Source organism: Chelonoidis abingdonii, chromosome 2, assembly GCF_003597395.2.
Source record: "Chelonoidis abingdonii isolate Lonesome George chromosome 2, CheloAbing_2.0, whole genome shotgun sequence".
Classification (NCBI taxonomy): domain Eukaryota; kingdom Metazoa; phylum Chordata; order Testudines; family Testudinidae; genus Chelonoidis; species Chelonoidis abingdonii.
Window position 1 is genome coordinate 7,577,830 of NC_133770.1, and position 14,910 is coordinate 7,592,739.

Below are 14,910 nucleotides of genomic sequence, written 5' to 3' on the forward strand. Positions count from 1 at the left end.
TGAGATTTGAAAAATCTTGTTTCCTGATTGGTCCTCTGGTCAGGTGTTTGGTTCCCTTTGTTAACCCTTTACAGGTAAAAGAAACATTAACCCTTAGCTCTCTGTTTATGACAGTCCCTCCCCCACTCTGCCCGCTACATGTCTATCATTCACAAAAAAGAGGGAGAGGTCCAATATTCTTGATGCTCAGGCTTGTAGTGTACTGCCAGATGTGGTAAGGAGTTAGAAGGGACAGTGATCCAAGGACAGAGCGACAGCATGTGAATTGCTTAGCAGGGCATTGCTAGCTCAAATTAGGAAGCACTGTGGGTAGGCTGAAATATCTTACTGAGTGGTCAGAGCTCTATTTTCCTAAGCAGCAGTCGCTCTCTCACAGGTGACAACATGAAAGCAGGCAAAAGTAATTCTGACTTGAACCCAATGGCTGGATTCCTACAACACAGAACCTGTTGCAAGGCCCCCAGCAGCAGAGTCCTCTGGAGAGGGGTGTGAGATGCCCACAATCTCCCTCTCCATCGGGGAGACCCATATGTAGCCATTGCAACCGAACTGGGAGTGGCCGAGTCAGCTGGGTGATGCACATTGCAGCAGGGAAGTTCTGGATCAGTCTCGGCCACACGGTTCCCAAGCTGACTTCTCTTGATATAACCCATGAATTACGGCAGCAGTTGGAATTTTGCCAGCCTTCCCCTGATATGAATTCCTGGACATGCAGCCCAGCTACATCATTTCCTTCTCCCCAGGATGCTTCCTCTCCATTTCTGGCTGGTGCCTCCATGCCACATGAGCCAATCCTGTTTCCTCTGCTTGTGTAGCTGCAGCTACTAGCAGAGGTAGCTGGCCTGGCTCTGTTACCAGCTGCTTCCTGAGGCTCTTAAGCGAAGAGCCTCTATTTCTGCAGAAGTAGCTGTGAGCAAGGAGAGCGCACAACACATGCCTAATCTACCCTAGACCACCACTAGTCCATGCCCCAGGCTTTGGGACCCCCTGGCCAAATGCACCTCATTGCCAGCAGAATAATTCTAAGTTGACCTCTGCTGAACTTTGCTCCTTGTTACATCCTCTAGGATGCTCCTAAATTTCTCTGCCCCAGTGGTGTTTGTGCTGGTGGCTAGGGCGGGAGAAAATGCGTTCATGAGATGATTAGAAGGGGCGGTCGGTGGCAATGTAGGTGTGGGGATGGAAGCGAGGCATAACTTCATCTTTGTTGTGCAGTCAGCTGGGTCTTGATGAGTTCCCGGTGGAGAAGAGATGGCAGGGTATCTATGACCAGTTCCTGGATTTCCTCCACTCTGGCTGCAAAGAAGAAATGGAGGAGTCCTTCACCGGGTTCCATATACAGACAAGCAAGGAGTTGCGCAAGTCTCAGGAGTACCTCTTCTGCCTAAGGTGACAACAGGCTTGTGCCAGTGCAGAGGGGAGTGGTGGTGCAGTGGGCTAGTGCACGGGTAGGCAATGCATGGCACGCATGGCAAAGGCAGCACGTGAGCTGATTTTCAGTGGCACTCAACAGTGCCTGGGTCCTGGCCACCGGTCCAGGGGCTCTGCATTTTAATTTAATTTTTAAATGAAGCTTCTTAAACATTTTAAAAAAAAACACCTTATTTACTTTACATACAACAATATTTTAATTATATATTCTAGACTTATAGAAAGAGACCTTCTAAAAACATTAAAATGTATGACTGGCACTCAAAACCTTATTTAGAGTGAATAAATGAAGACTCGGCACAGCACTTCTGAAAGGTTGCCAACTCCTGGGCTAGTGCATTCAATTTTTGGGTTCAAGTCTTGACCTTGGGTTGTTCAGTCACTCCTGCGAGCCTGTCTGTGGGTGGCGTTGCTGCTCTGGGGCAGGTGTGTTCCGGCAGGCTAGAACCTGGCACTTGCTCATGTCGACTGTGAAGCTTGTACTGTCCAATGCCGGTGTTCACCAAACACAACGGTGCTTCTCGGGGGAGAGAATTCGAGAGATTCAGCTGGTCAAGCTCATCTTATAGCCTGCAGGATATGGTATTGGGAGGGATCCTGGTGCCTCAATGGCTGCTTTAAGCCCCCTAAGAATGGCTTAGCAATTAAACTATGCTTCAGAGGGAATGGGAAAGGTGGAAAAATTACTTCATTTACATGGAGTTATCTGGGAAGAGAGTCATTGAGAGAGACCATGAACACAAAGGGTGGGAGTTGACTCTCCTCTGCCTTATGAATCTGTTCATACTGTGCCAAGGGCTACCGACTCGGAAGGGTAACACATGATTACACAGAGCGCAAGGGCTGAACAACAACAACAACTCCTTCATCACCCTTGTACTTGTTTTCCTCCCTCGCAGGGGGCCAGAGGATGTCTCTGGGAAGATAGAAGATGTCCTTGAAGAACTAGTTCAGCATCGGGAGGTGGAGTCGCTCCAGTGTTATTTACAAAAGGTACCCCTCAAAATGCACTGTGCGCCGAGGCTCTGGAGCACCCAGAAATGTGAGGAGCCCAGCACACAAAAGGAACGTGGTCCCTGTCCCGTAGAACGCATTAGGGCTCCAGTCCTGCAAACTGTCCATGCAGGTGAAGTGCCACTGGATCTACACTGAGCTGGGACGGAGCTAGTGTAACATAAGTGAGGGTCCTAAACAGAAGAGCTGAGGTGGGGGTGGGACAGGAAGGACGAGGTGACAATTCGCTCCTGTGGCTGCTGTCAGGTGCAGACACATTCCAGAGGCTTATGATCACTCTGTTATTTTTCCTCCCCTTCAAGTAAAATTCAGCTCGCTGGCTGCTGAGTCCCTGCAACCTGAGAGCTGAGTGTGAAGACATAAACCCGGCCATGCCTTAAGTAGTACTTAGAGACCCCTTCTTATGTAGCTCCCCCTGAAACAACCACTCTTTTCTCCAGCGACTGGGAAAACCAGGAACTCTAACCAATCCGCAGCCAGTAAGAGACAGAGTTTTCTCTTCTGAGTGCTGTGCGAGCTGTGGTGCTGGTGAAGAAAAGGGTTAGCTGGGCTGCCTTGGAGACTGAAGCTTCACATCTAAAATCCCAGCACAGGCAGTGGCAGTACAAGTCTACTGTTGTGCTGGAAGGACCAGCCCAGTTCAGTCTCCTCCATCCCTTGCCCTCTGCTGAGAGAGCCTGACCTTGCTTCCCACTGAAAGTCAATGGCAAAATGCTGTTTGTATAGCCATGGTGCCAAGAGGCACCAATTGCTACCCTTCAGTGCGAGCAGGATTGGGTCAAAAGAATAGCTGCATTTTCCAGTAGGATATGGACCTAAACGGTATCCTGCCAGGCTATATGAAGGCCCTACCTAGAGATCAGGTATCTAAAAGGTGTCATCAGGAGGAGGGAGAAAACTTGTTCACCTTAGCTTCTAATGATAGAACAAGAAGCAATGGGCTTAAACTGCAGCAAGGGAGATCTAGGTTGGACATTAGGAAAAAGTTCCTAACTGTCAGGGTAGTTAAACACTGCAATAAATTGCCTAGGGAGGTTGTGGAATCCCCCTCTCTGGAGATATTTAAGAGTAGATTAGATAAATGTCTATCAGGGATGGTCTAGACAGTAATTGGTCCTGCCATGAGGGCAGGGGACTGGACTCGATGACCTCTCGAGGTCCCTTCCAGTCCTATAGTCTATGAATCGAGCTGGGTGGCTCCACCTACAAGGAGGCTACGTCCCTTGGGAATTTGCCTGGATATGTACCAAGGCCACTGGCTCATCTTCCCTAGGCTGAACTGTCTTACTGCCTAATCTACGGTTTGGTTTTGAAGGTCCTCCCCTGCCAGTCTGAAGGGGGGACACACCCTGGCAATCCAACCCTTAAATGCAGAACTTTCCTCCACTGTCTTGCAGGCTTTTAAGTCTTCCCTGCACCCGCTAGGAAAGCTGTTGAAGGCCCTGACGTTCGCTTTTCAGGCTACATACTCTGGGATCGGGGCAAACAAACACCTACTGAACATGGCCCAAGAGGAGGTCAAGTACTATGCCAAGAAAATATGGGAGTTTTACCAGTAAGTCCAGTGTGTAATTGGCTTCCATGCAATTGTATGCTAGTGGGAAACACTTGCTAGATAGGCAATCGAATTCATTCCTTCGGGGGCTTGGCCCTGGATTACTGCATCTAGTACTTTGATGCAATCCACTTTCTTTCCATCAAAAAGCTTACTTCCGAGGTTTCTCTCTTTAGGTGTTCATGCCGATGACCCTCATCAGTGTAGTACCTAGGTAAACTTCTTCCCTTTTACTCCATATACAATCTTAGCAACATAGGACTTGCCAGCCTGGATCAGATGCATGGTCCATCTAGACAATTTCTTGTCTCTGGCAGTGACCGGCAACAGATACTTCAGAGGAAGGGGTGAGAAATGCCATAGTGGGCAGATGTGGGGTAATCTTCCCCCATGAAGTCTCATGAACTATAGCTGAAGGAAGTACTATTGTGAAAAATGGCTATGGGGGGAAAAAATAGCTCTGTCTTAATCAACCGATCTGTTTTGTGTGTTTGAGGGTGTATCTCTTCACCCTAATGCCTTCAGAAACGCAGTTTTTTGTCTTTTACTCCTGTGCAACTGGCAGAGCCAACACAACTTGCGAATGGGTTGGATTCTGTTCCTCCTTGTGCATCAGCAGGCTGGCTTACTAAGATCCACTCTGTTAGGGCTGTGTGAACGCACTGAACAGAAAATGGCCTAACTTCGTCTTCAGAACCTTGCTTACTGGTGATGGGTGAGGAGGAACAACCTTGGTTGGCTGTATCCAGGGCTGGCCACTTGAAAACCCTCTAACTGTACATGGAACCGATTTGGCTTAGGACATATATTGAGACAGGCGTCCCACGGTGCCATTTTTAGGGCTGGTCTACACTAGGGGAGGGGATCAATCTAAGATACGTAACTTCAGCTACGTGAATAGCGTAGCTGAAGTCGAAGTATCTTAGATCGAGTTACCTACCGTCCTCACGGCACGGGATCGACGTCCGCGGTTCCCCCTGTCGACTCTGCTACCGCCGTTCGCGTTGGTAGAGTTCCGGAGTCGACAGGAGCTCGTTTGGGGATCGATATATCGCGTCTAGATGAGACGTGATATATCGATCCCCGAGAAATCAATTGCTACCCGCCGATCCGGCCGGTAGTGAAGATGTACCCTCGGTTGCCTTTCAGAGTAGAACTGCACTTTAAATGTGTCTCTTTTGCAATGGACCTGTTAGGCTGACAGGTGAACTGAGGAATTGTCCAGAGCGAGAAGCTTTGGGGCATCTTATTCCTTGAGCCCATATACTGTCTAGGGAAACACAGAGCTATTGCTGATCTAAGACAGGAGTTGCACTTTCCACTGTAGCAGTACCTCACATGGGATCGCTTTAGATAGCATTAAAGTGCCTTGGGAAAGCACTGAAGTGGAATTGGAAAAGGTTCAGAAAAGGGCAACTAAAATGAGTTTCCGTATGAGGAGAGATTAAAAAGACTGGGAGTTTTCAGCTTGGAAGAGAGGCTACTAAGGGGGTTATGATGGAGGTCTATAAAATCTTAACCGATGTGGAGAAAGTGAATAAGGGAAATGTTATGAGAAAGGGTAAATAACAAGAACTAGAGGTCACCAGTGAAATGAATAGGCAACAGGTTTAAAACAAATGTAAGGCAGTGCTTCACACAATGCACAATCAACCTGTGGAACTTTTTTGCCAGGGGATGATGTGAAGGCCAAAAGTACAGTGGGTTCAAAAAACTAGATAAGTGCATGGAGGATGGGTCCATCACTGGCTATTAGTCAAGATGGGCAGAGATGCAACCCCATGCTCTCAGTGTCCTAGCCTCTGTTCGCCAGAAGTTGGGAGTGGACGAGAGGGGATGGATCACTCAATGGTTGCATTGTTCTGTCTGTTCCCTCAGAAGCACTTATCATTGGCCACCGTCAGAAGACAGGATACTGGTCTAGATGGACCACTGGTCTGACCCAGTATAGCCGTTCTTATGTTATGTTGTCTCTTCTAGAGACTTAATCCTTTTCTAGCTGGATTCTTTATGGATGCTGGTGATATGGAAACTCATTCTAGCAATATAATATATTCATCTGTTGGGAGCTGACACTTAAGCCTACAGAGTATCTTCAGGTATTAAATCCTTCCCCAGCACGGGTTTCTGTGCAAAGTATGGGTGCCCCTAGTCCAGAGAGCTAAAATAATTCTCTAGAACAAGTCATTCCACCTTCAACAAAGTACCCACTCATTTTGAATGCACTAAGTAATCTGTTCTCTCCTGTACTGTTACTGTTATAGCTGCCAGTTTTGTAGGGAGGGAAGATCTGGCTAATGCTAATTTAGTAAATGACTGAGTTACCCTTGAAAATGAGATGCTAAATCTTCTACTTGCCTTTCAGGGGTTTACTACATCTGGCCTTGGAGCAGAAAGGCCAACCGCTGGCAAAGACAGAAGATGGAGAGAAAAGGTGGCTGGGATTAATGGTCATTTGGTTTTAAATCCATGTCTGTTTTACCTCTTCTGAAGAAACACTGGGCATGGAGACCATCCTCTTTCCCAGCCTTTGGTTGTGGCAATAAATCCAAATAGCTGGTGTAGCTGCACTTAGGTGGAAAACTGTGCTAACACATTTTCACTCGTTCCTACCTTAGGGACTAGATGCCATGTTAGTTCTGACATTGAATATGAGCTCAGAAACCACTGAAGGAGAGACAGCTCTAAAACATCAGAGGAAATAAAACCTGTCCCAACACCTAAATGAGTCACCTGGTTGAGCATTGCTTTATGTGGGGCAGAAGGGATGAATGATTCCTTCCTGACCTCTGTAGACCGTGTCCTGCAGCTTGTGATCTTATTACTCTGATCTTAACTCCTACAAATGCTCTATCCTATATTGGTTGCAAAATTATCCAGTTGCAGCATTGGACTCTAGGAAGATGGGAGTGAGGAGAAAGATGGACACATCTTTTAAGGTGTTATATATTGAGCCTTAACTTATGTCCTCTGTGGACACAACCTTTAACAGACAGACATCAACAATCAGTAGGGCTCATCTCTTGCTTTCCTCTCTAACTCAGTGACCTGAATGCATACGGAGTGATTCTGCCTCTGATCCTGCCCTGTTTCTATCCGGAGCTCTTCATGCTGTACATGCTCTATCATGAGAAGGAAGACGATCTCTACTGCCAGGGGATTGTGGACCTGAGTTTATTTCCTGACATTAAGCTGCTAGAATTCCTGGATGTACAGAAGTGAGTAACACAGGACTGAATGAATCCTCAAAACAGCTGGGAGAACGCTCTCTGCAGGGAAAAGTTCTGATGGGGGTGGGAAGCAAGAACTCGCCAATGGACCCTATGGTTCTAGGACCCATTATAAGTCTTAGTGCTTAAACTCTTCCTGAGCAGCAATGTCAATTCCTTGATGGAGTTCCTATAATATACAGTACTTTCTTACAGCTCAGGAGTACTCTTAAAAGGCCAGGACTTTAATTTCCCATGCTGATCTTGTTCCCTTCCTTTCTGGATGTCTCTCTTGAGCAAGAGATCTTTCCAGTTGCTTTACCAAGTGAATGGTTTACTTCAGATTTGAAAGATCCCACAGCAGCATATGGAGAATGGTGATTCAGAATTGAAAGGAGCAACATGCTGTGGCATAAGCCTGACTCTCCACTCTATCACAACCGGTTCTTAAAATGAGGTTGTTCCTTTTGGTTCAGTTAATCCAACTGTTACTGGTTCCAGGCCAGTGCTAGAGTGGAAAATCAGAACTCATAAGTCTATGTCCATGGTGGTGATTCCACAAACCCTTGCTCTTGGTCAGGGCGAATGGGTGAGTAAGAGTTTAGACTCTGACATGGGGATGGGGTAGATCTGCATGAAGTAACTGCTCTGTCTTCCATCTCATTTCAGACACCTGTGGCCCCTCAAAGATCTCACCCTAACGACCAATCAGGTAAGTAGCAGTGCTGGGATGGGTCCTCAGAGTAAACTGGAGTAGCTTCTCCAACTACAGTGAAAGCGCTTAAACTAATGGGGCCAGGCCAAATTACATCAAGTGAAAATCTGGGCCTTTGTATTTAGATATGCTTCAAATAACACACCAGTAGCAGATCATGGACACTAGCGCATTGGATCCAATAGATGCCGGATACACAAAAGATATGGACAATAGACTTCCAGTATTATCAATAAAACTTCTATAAGTAGAAAGTGTTTCCACTCTGTTGCAGGAATTTATCTGTATTATGACAGTTCATAGATACTCCAGTGCTAAGTACTAATTTCCTTCCTGTCCTAAATGGTTGCACAGGGTTGCTGCATGATGCTAAACATCTGCATTTCACTCTAGAGGTTTGCTTGGTCCAAATGTTAAAATCCAGCCTGGACCCAAACCTGAGCCAAGCACAGCTGACCTGAGAGTTGTCTTCAGAACTGACCTGACCTTGGGGCTTGGCCTGGTGGGGGCTCCCTGTGCCCACAGTCATTCTCCAGCTGCCTTCTGCCCACAGGGTCAGGCTGGTGCCTGCATGCCCCGCTCCTGCTGTTTGTTGCCATCTGGCACTGTGCACTGCAGAGTGAGTGTGCTGACCAGTCACTGTGCCCTCCCTTCCCCCCCCTCACCCCCGCAGCACTCTGATCACCACACGCAGGGTCGGGTCCTGCTGGGGTCAGGTCATGTTGCAATGTCTGCTCCATGGGTCGTTGCATTTCATTAGTGAATAGATTGCCTTTCCTCCCAGAGGACTTCATCATCAGCAGCAATCTATAGAAATTATTCTATAATATGTGCTTTGCTGAATCATGGGGTTTCAAAGACATCTTAAGCTTCCCAGATGTCTGTACCAGCACAGACAGCTCTCCGTGGCTCGAAAGCTTGTCTCTTTCGCCAACAGACATTGGTCCAGCAAAAGATATGACCTCCCCTCCACCTTGTGTTGCTAGTATCCTGGGACTGACACGGCCACAACTACATGCGTACTAATGCAAACGCTTATCTACCTTTCAGAGACGTTCTCTTATCAAAGACAAGTGCTTCCTTTCTGCTACGGAATGTCTGCAAAAGTTGATGTAAGTGGGCTTCTGCGATGTTTTACTCATGCCTAAGCAGGGTCGGATGACTAGTCCTCTCAGTCTATGCTAGTCCTAGGGGAGAGCCTTCTTGAAAAATATTAGCATAGACACAAGGCGAGTGACTAATGCTGAGAGCTTGAGAAGACATAAGCTCTATTTGTGCAATGACACAATGGAGAGAGACCTTCCTGACCTCATCCTGGTGATCCCTTTATATCATGAAGCTTGAGGATTGACAGCCCTTATAAGCCTTGTCTTAGTTAAGGCAACTGGCCTTATCCATTCAAAAGACTTACACTCTTACTCTGCTTTGAGGTATCTCCATAATGCCACTTCTCGCTTCTTAGCTGGGTAGCACTGGGCTTCTTTCTCAGTGTATCTTTATGTTGGCAGCACTACTGTGGACCCCCGGGAAAAGCTGGAGATCCTTCAGAAGACCTATGAGGAGATAGAGAGCACTGTGTCACGAGTAGTGGAGAGGGACTATAAACTCCCAATGGATGACCTCTTGCCGCTGTTGATGTATGTTGTATCGCGGGCCAGGTAAGAGAGAGAGCTTCATGTTTACCACTGCTAATATAAAGCAGAGTATCTCTTGTGTGTGTGTGTAACCCACACACCTTCCGGGTGTGCTGTTCTGTCCCATCTGGTGGCACTGAGACCACAAAGAGATAAAATGAGTCTGCGCTACAGTGTTAGCTAACAGCTAGTTGGATTTTAGCTCCTGCACTAAGCTCCAAAGGTCCCTGTAACGGCTGGGGTCTGTTGGCATTACAGACGCTCCGTTAGGACTAGGGTTGGCTGAAACTGTTTTTATGGGAAATTTGGGGGTTGATTAAATGAAGTATTTTGTGAAGTCTATTTTTACACTGGGAAAAAAAATCAAAATTTTCCATAGAAAATGTTTTGGCCAACATCCTGAAACTTAGATGTGGAGATGCAGTGCCTCATGGGAGTTGTAGTTCAGTTACCTCATGTCCCTCTCCTGTATGGGCTGGGTTCCCTGGCTGGACTACATTTTTGCATGATGGACAACCTCCCTCTCCAAGAGGGAACACCATGGTGCATTATGGCAGATGTAGTCTGACCAGGGAGCCTGACCTATAGAGGAGAATGGGAGCATGAAGCATGTGAACTACAACTCCCATGAGGCACTGACAGCATTTCCAAACAGAAAAATTCAGTTGTGAGAGGAAAACTTTGACAAATGAAAGGCTTTGACCAACTGTAATTATGAAGTGTCTCTGTATGCAACTGAAAACTCGTACTGCATTGCAGATGGAAAAGGCCTTCTGCTCACCCTCAGAGCCCATGCCTTCAGTAGCAACAATTACTGGTACGAAAGAGCCCGAAGAAGACTGCTGTAGTTATGGCACCAGACTAGAGATGAGGAGAACTGAGTTGAGTTCTTGTGTGACTTTGCGCAGTCCAATTCTTTCTGGGACTCTGTTCCAATCTGTAAAATAGATCTACTTCCTACTTTACTGGGGTGTTATGGTCTAATTCATGGCTCTGAGGGATTCTGTCTCTGGTAAGTGTCACTGAAATGCCTAGAAATTAAGCTTTATCGATATAGAAATAAGTCTTAAATTACTAGTTTTCTGTAAAGAGACACTTGTTGCCTGCGCTGTCTTCATCAGCGCTGAATGAACCAGTTCAGATTTGGTAAGAATGGAGCTGCACTTTTCTGTGAGGTTTGCGAGTGAACTCTCTCCACTCTTTGCACATGTCTGTGCTTCCTGGTTACGCTACAGGTCCCTATTGTGCTGTGTGCTGCAAAAGCAAGAAGTTTTGGGAACCTCAGATTCTGGTCCTGAGACCTAGAGATGGAAAAAAACAGGATCATACATTTGATAAGGCTGCCCCCACCTGAAGTGGGTACGATGAGCATTGTCCCCCAAGTGCAGATGGGGAAACTGAGGCACAAATGTTAAGGGCTCGAATTTTCTTAGGTTCTGAACATCCAAATATCAGGTGCTTTGCGCCTCCAGAAATCAGACTCCACTAGCTCAAGGCCACAGAGGAAATTGGTTCTGTGAATTAGAACTGGGTTCTTATCCCAGTTCTCTCACTAGACCCTGATTATTGGATCATCACTGGGAAGGTGCATGCTAAATCCAAGGTATTCATGTCTGAAGATTCATTCGAAGGATGGCCACTATTTTTGTTCTCTAGAATACAACATCTAGGAGCTGAGATACATCTGATCAGAGATTTGATGGACCCTACCAATGAAGGAGGGATGTATGACTTTCTGTTAACAGCACTGGAGGTAAGGAAGAGGTTTGTAACAATTAAGTTAGATTGTAGCAGGCAAGTCTTGCTTAAATAGTAAGAAACTATTAAGTAATGGCCCTCTTGACCAAAGAAGCTGTGACAGTAGCTTTACTGTGATAGCTGGCTGGCAGCTATTGTATCAGATTAAGGTGGTTCCTGCTCACATGCATGGGGCTGAATTGGGTTATTTTGGTTTTTCTCCTCAAAACTGGGGTCTGAAAGAACTTCCTCTCACACTGCCAGGAATCCTGTGGGGGGAGGTCTGCTCCTGGAGCATTGACTGATCAGCCATCAGGGTGAGTTGCACAGATCACAGGAGTAGTTGGCTATTATTGCTGCCAGAGAAGTGTTGGTGGACCATGGTCTGTACGTTAATTTGATGTGTAGATGTTGGTAATTAAACAATTTTCCCTCCTTGCCCTGTTGACCAGCCCCAGAGTGGACATGTTTAATGTGCTTCTTTGTAGCTTCCAGTTCTAGTCTGTTTGTTTTAGGGAGATGTTCTGACCTCTGTGTACATTCATGAGACCATAATTTTGTCCAAAAGATTTCTATCAAGTGAACACGCACACTTCTCCTTACTGATTCTGCTCTTTCTTCTCCAGTCGTGTTACGAGCACATTCAAAAAGATATGAGGCTGCATCAAAGGGAGAGCTGGTATGTGTCACGTGATCCTTGACCTTCACAATCAAGAGACATCTTGTTCATGCACTTTGATGACTGTACACTGTTAGGAGATGAGAAGGGAATTGAGTCACTGCTGTTCTAGTTCACTTTCTAATGGGAAGAATGTTTGTTTGTTTTTTTCTAGACCCAGGCTTTTTTTAAAGTACAAAACAGCTAGTGTCTGGACTTGTGGTGATGCTTGCAGTCTACAAGGAGCAAGATCCCTCCTCAACCTCTCTAACATCTTTTGCCTTTGACAAAACATAGCCCTGCACTGCTCTGACATGAATAAAGCAAAATCTGGTTTTTATGATATCATGCATAAAATTACAGCCCAACTATAACAATCACAGCTGGATATTGATGTTAAATCTTCAATTTTCAGCTAGTGTTCTGTGCAAACCCCTGCTTCCATTTTTCAGAATAAACCATTTTTGTGGCCTTTGCCAAAAACTTCCCACCCTGCAGATTAATCCTATTTTTCTGCATTTTACAAGTCTGCCTCTGCTCCATGACCTCATTTAACTTCCTCCTGTTTTGTTGTTTTGCATTTATTTTGCAAGGCCAAAATATCCTGGGGTGGATGTTTTTATAAAAAACCTTAAAACCAAAGTGTGACTAATCTGCTTTGCCTGCATGGTCCTGTCTGATGGAATCAGCTGCACAGAGAGAGGCAATTCTTTTCCATTTCCCCCCCAATAACCTCTTCCCGGAGAAGTGGAGATGCGGAGTGACGAATCTTGCCCCATTGTCCTTGCTAGACATGCCAAGCCAAATCCCCTCTGCGCCATCACTGTCGCATTTTAAAGCTGCTATTGACTAACTTGATTTTTAGACTACTTCAATTGTAAATTATCAACATTTTTACACCCTGCTGAATCCTTCAATCTCAGGGATGTTACTGTGTAAACTTCCATGCCTTGTTGCAGATCAGGGCCACTCCGTTCACCTGGCATACATGGCACCAGGGGAACTAGAATTGCCTTGCACTGTAAGACCTCTGAAACGCTGCAAAGCAATTTAATCAAAAACAAATGTGGTTCTGCACTATGGGTCCTGTGGAAAAGCCGGGATCTACTTAAAATGGTCTTTAGGTGCTGACATTCTACCCTACTGACTCAATGGGTTGTAAATAAGACAGACTCTGACCCTATTATTTCTGTGGTGGTTTTTTTAATTAAAAAGGTAAACTGTATCTAAATGTTGCACTCAAACTGAATACACTAAATATGGATGTCTGTCTGGGGTTCATATGAGAACAAAAGCTATAGAATTTAGAGTAATTTAACAGTGGGTTTTAACTTATGTTTTTTTAAGATATGGGCCAGGCTGATATTGTAACTACATAAAACTATAGAGTGCACCTAATTATCACAAGTATGTTTTAAAGAGTACACTGGATGCAATTGTTAATATATTGATTTGGGGCTGTGTGTTTTTTTACAGTAACTTTTGTATTTAAATAAAGCTGTTACCTTTTGTTTTAAACGGAAGGCCTCCCAAAATTATTTAAAGGATTTCTCGACCCGTCTGTGTTCTGTTTCATTGCTGCTGCTGTATTCTTCTGATCAGAATCCAACTTTTTGTTTTGCAAAAACCAGTAGATCCTCTGACTTAATTTTCATGCTGGAGCAGAAGTATGGAGGGACTCCGTTTGCAGATTAAAGGTTTCTAGAGTGCAACCTTAAGAGTCTCTTTCTTGCACCCATCATCAACACCCCTCTATAATTAATAGATATGGAGAAAACTGATCCTACTCAGTACCAGTGTAATCAATGTAAGGCAGTAGAAATGCTAATTTGTTTTCCCCTCCCCATGTCCGTACTTTGTGCAGCATGGTAAATATTACCCATTGTCTAAAGCTGGAGAAACTTGGGTACAAAAGAGGTTGGGGCTGGTCACAGTGAGCCAGTGACAATTGGAGCCAGTTCTGCTGAGTCCTAGGCTCTAACCACTGGACTGCATTGTCTTCATTTTCCTCGGTATCCCTCCAGCGATGAATTAGAATGGTCACTGTTCATTTCACACTACAGAAATGGGGCATGTTCATAGAAAAATCCCTCTACTTGTTGTATCGTGTGGGCACCACATTCACCGCAAATGGGGAAAGAGCGTCCCTGAGTGCCATTGGTCAGTCAGCTGTGAGCAGGACGAGTGCAGGTTGGAAACCACACCTTCCAACCTGCAGGAAATTCTGACATTTAAAATCTTCACTCTGAATTGGAACAAGGTCAGGGTCCAGCAGAAGAAAAACTTCAGAAATATTTAGATGGGGACCATTAAATCTTTGACAATGCTGAAACACATCAAATATTGGCTGTCAAAACATTCTGACTTTACTGAAATGATTCACTTGACTCTTTCACATTAAATTTTATTGAAATTGACATGGTCCAGTAGCCATTTGAATGAAACTGCATTTTCTGATGAAGTGTTCAGAGGAGATTTTCAGCCACCTCTAATTGACCATTTGAAGTACACCTCTACCCCGATATAACGTGACCCGATATAAAGCGGGTTCGCACACAAGGTGGTAAGCTCTGACATGCTGCTCTGAACAGCGTGTTAAGGGGGACAGGCCAGCCTGGGGTGTTCGATAAGGGGCAGAGGGGCTCGGAGGTGGTCAGGGGTTCCCCCCCCCAGAATCTGCAGTCCCAGAGTGGCCTGGGGAATTAGTGGGGAGCCGGGAGCAGCCTGCTCTGCTTCCCTTGCCCCAAATGTGTTGCTTGGGGGAGGGGCTTTGGAAGGGATCTCCCCCCCCCCCCACTCACCAGCAGTGGCAAAAGTGGAGCAGCTCGGCCCCAGCTCGCTCCACTCTCCCAGCCCCAGTACTTCACTTTCTGCTGCAGGTGAGTACAGAGGGCCTCTTTACTAAGCTGCTGCTGCACCCTCTGTAACTCTCACTCAGCCTCAACTCCTCCCCCTTC

General features: G+C 45.9%; 1 protein-coding gene across 4 annotated transcripts in view; it reads left to right on the top strand.

Moving 5' to 3' along the window:
- Positions 1-13,471, top strand: part of ALS2CL (ALS2 C-terminal like) — a 66,659-nt gene extending 53,188 nt beyond the window's left edge. For all 4 annotated transcript variants that reach the window (XM_032778905.1, XM_032778906.1, XM_032778907.2 and 1 more), the window contains exons 17-26: positions 1,216-1,389; positions 2,331-2,424; positions 3,843-4,000; positions 6,366-6,434; positions 7,045-7,218; positions 7,879-7,921; positions 8,975-9,036; positions 9,433-9,582; positions 11,215-11,311; positions 11,922-13,471. In XM_032778905.1, coding sequence (XP_032634796.1) covers positions 1,216-1,389; positions 2,331-2,424; positions 3,843-4,000; positions 6,366-6,434; positions 7,045-7,218; positions 7,879-7,921; positions 8,975-9,036; positions 9,433-9,582; positions 11,215-11,311; positions 11,922-11,996 — 1,096 coding nt within the window. In that variant the 3' untranslated portion in view covers positions 11,997-13,471. The remainder of the gene's footprint in view (positions 1-1,215; positions 1,390-2,330; positions 2,425-3,842; positions 4,001-6,365; positions 6,435-7,044; positions 7,219-7,878; positions 7,922-8,974; positions 9,037-9,432; positions 9,583-11,214; positions 11,312-11,921) is intronic.
- Positions 13,472-14,910: the final 1,439 nt, after the last annotated feature.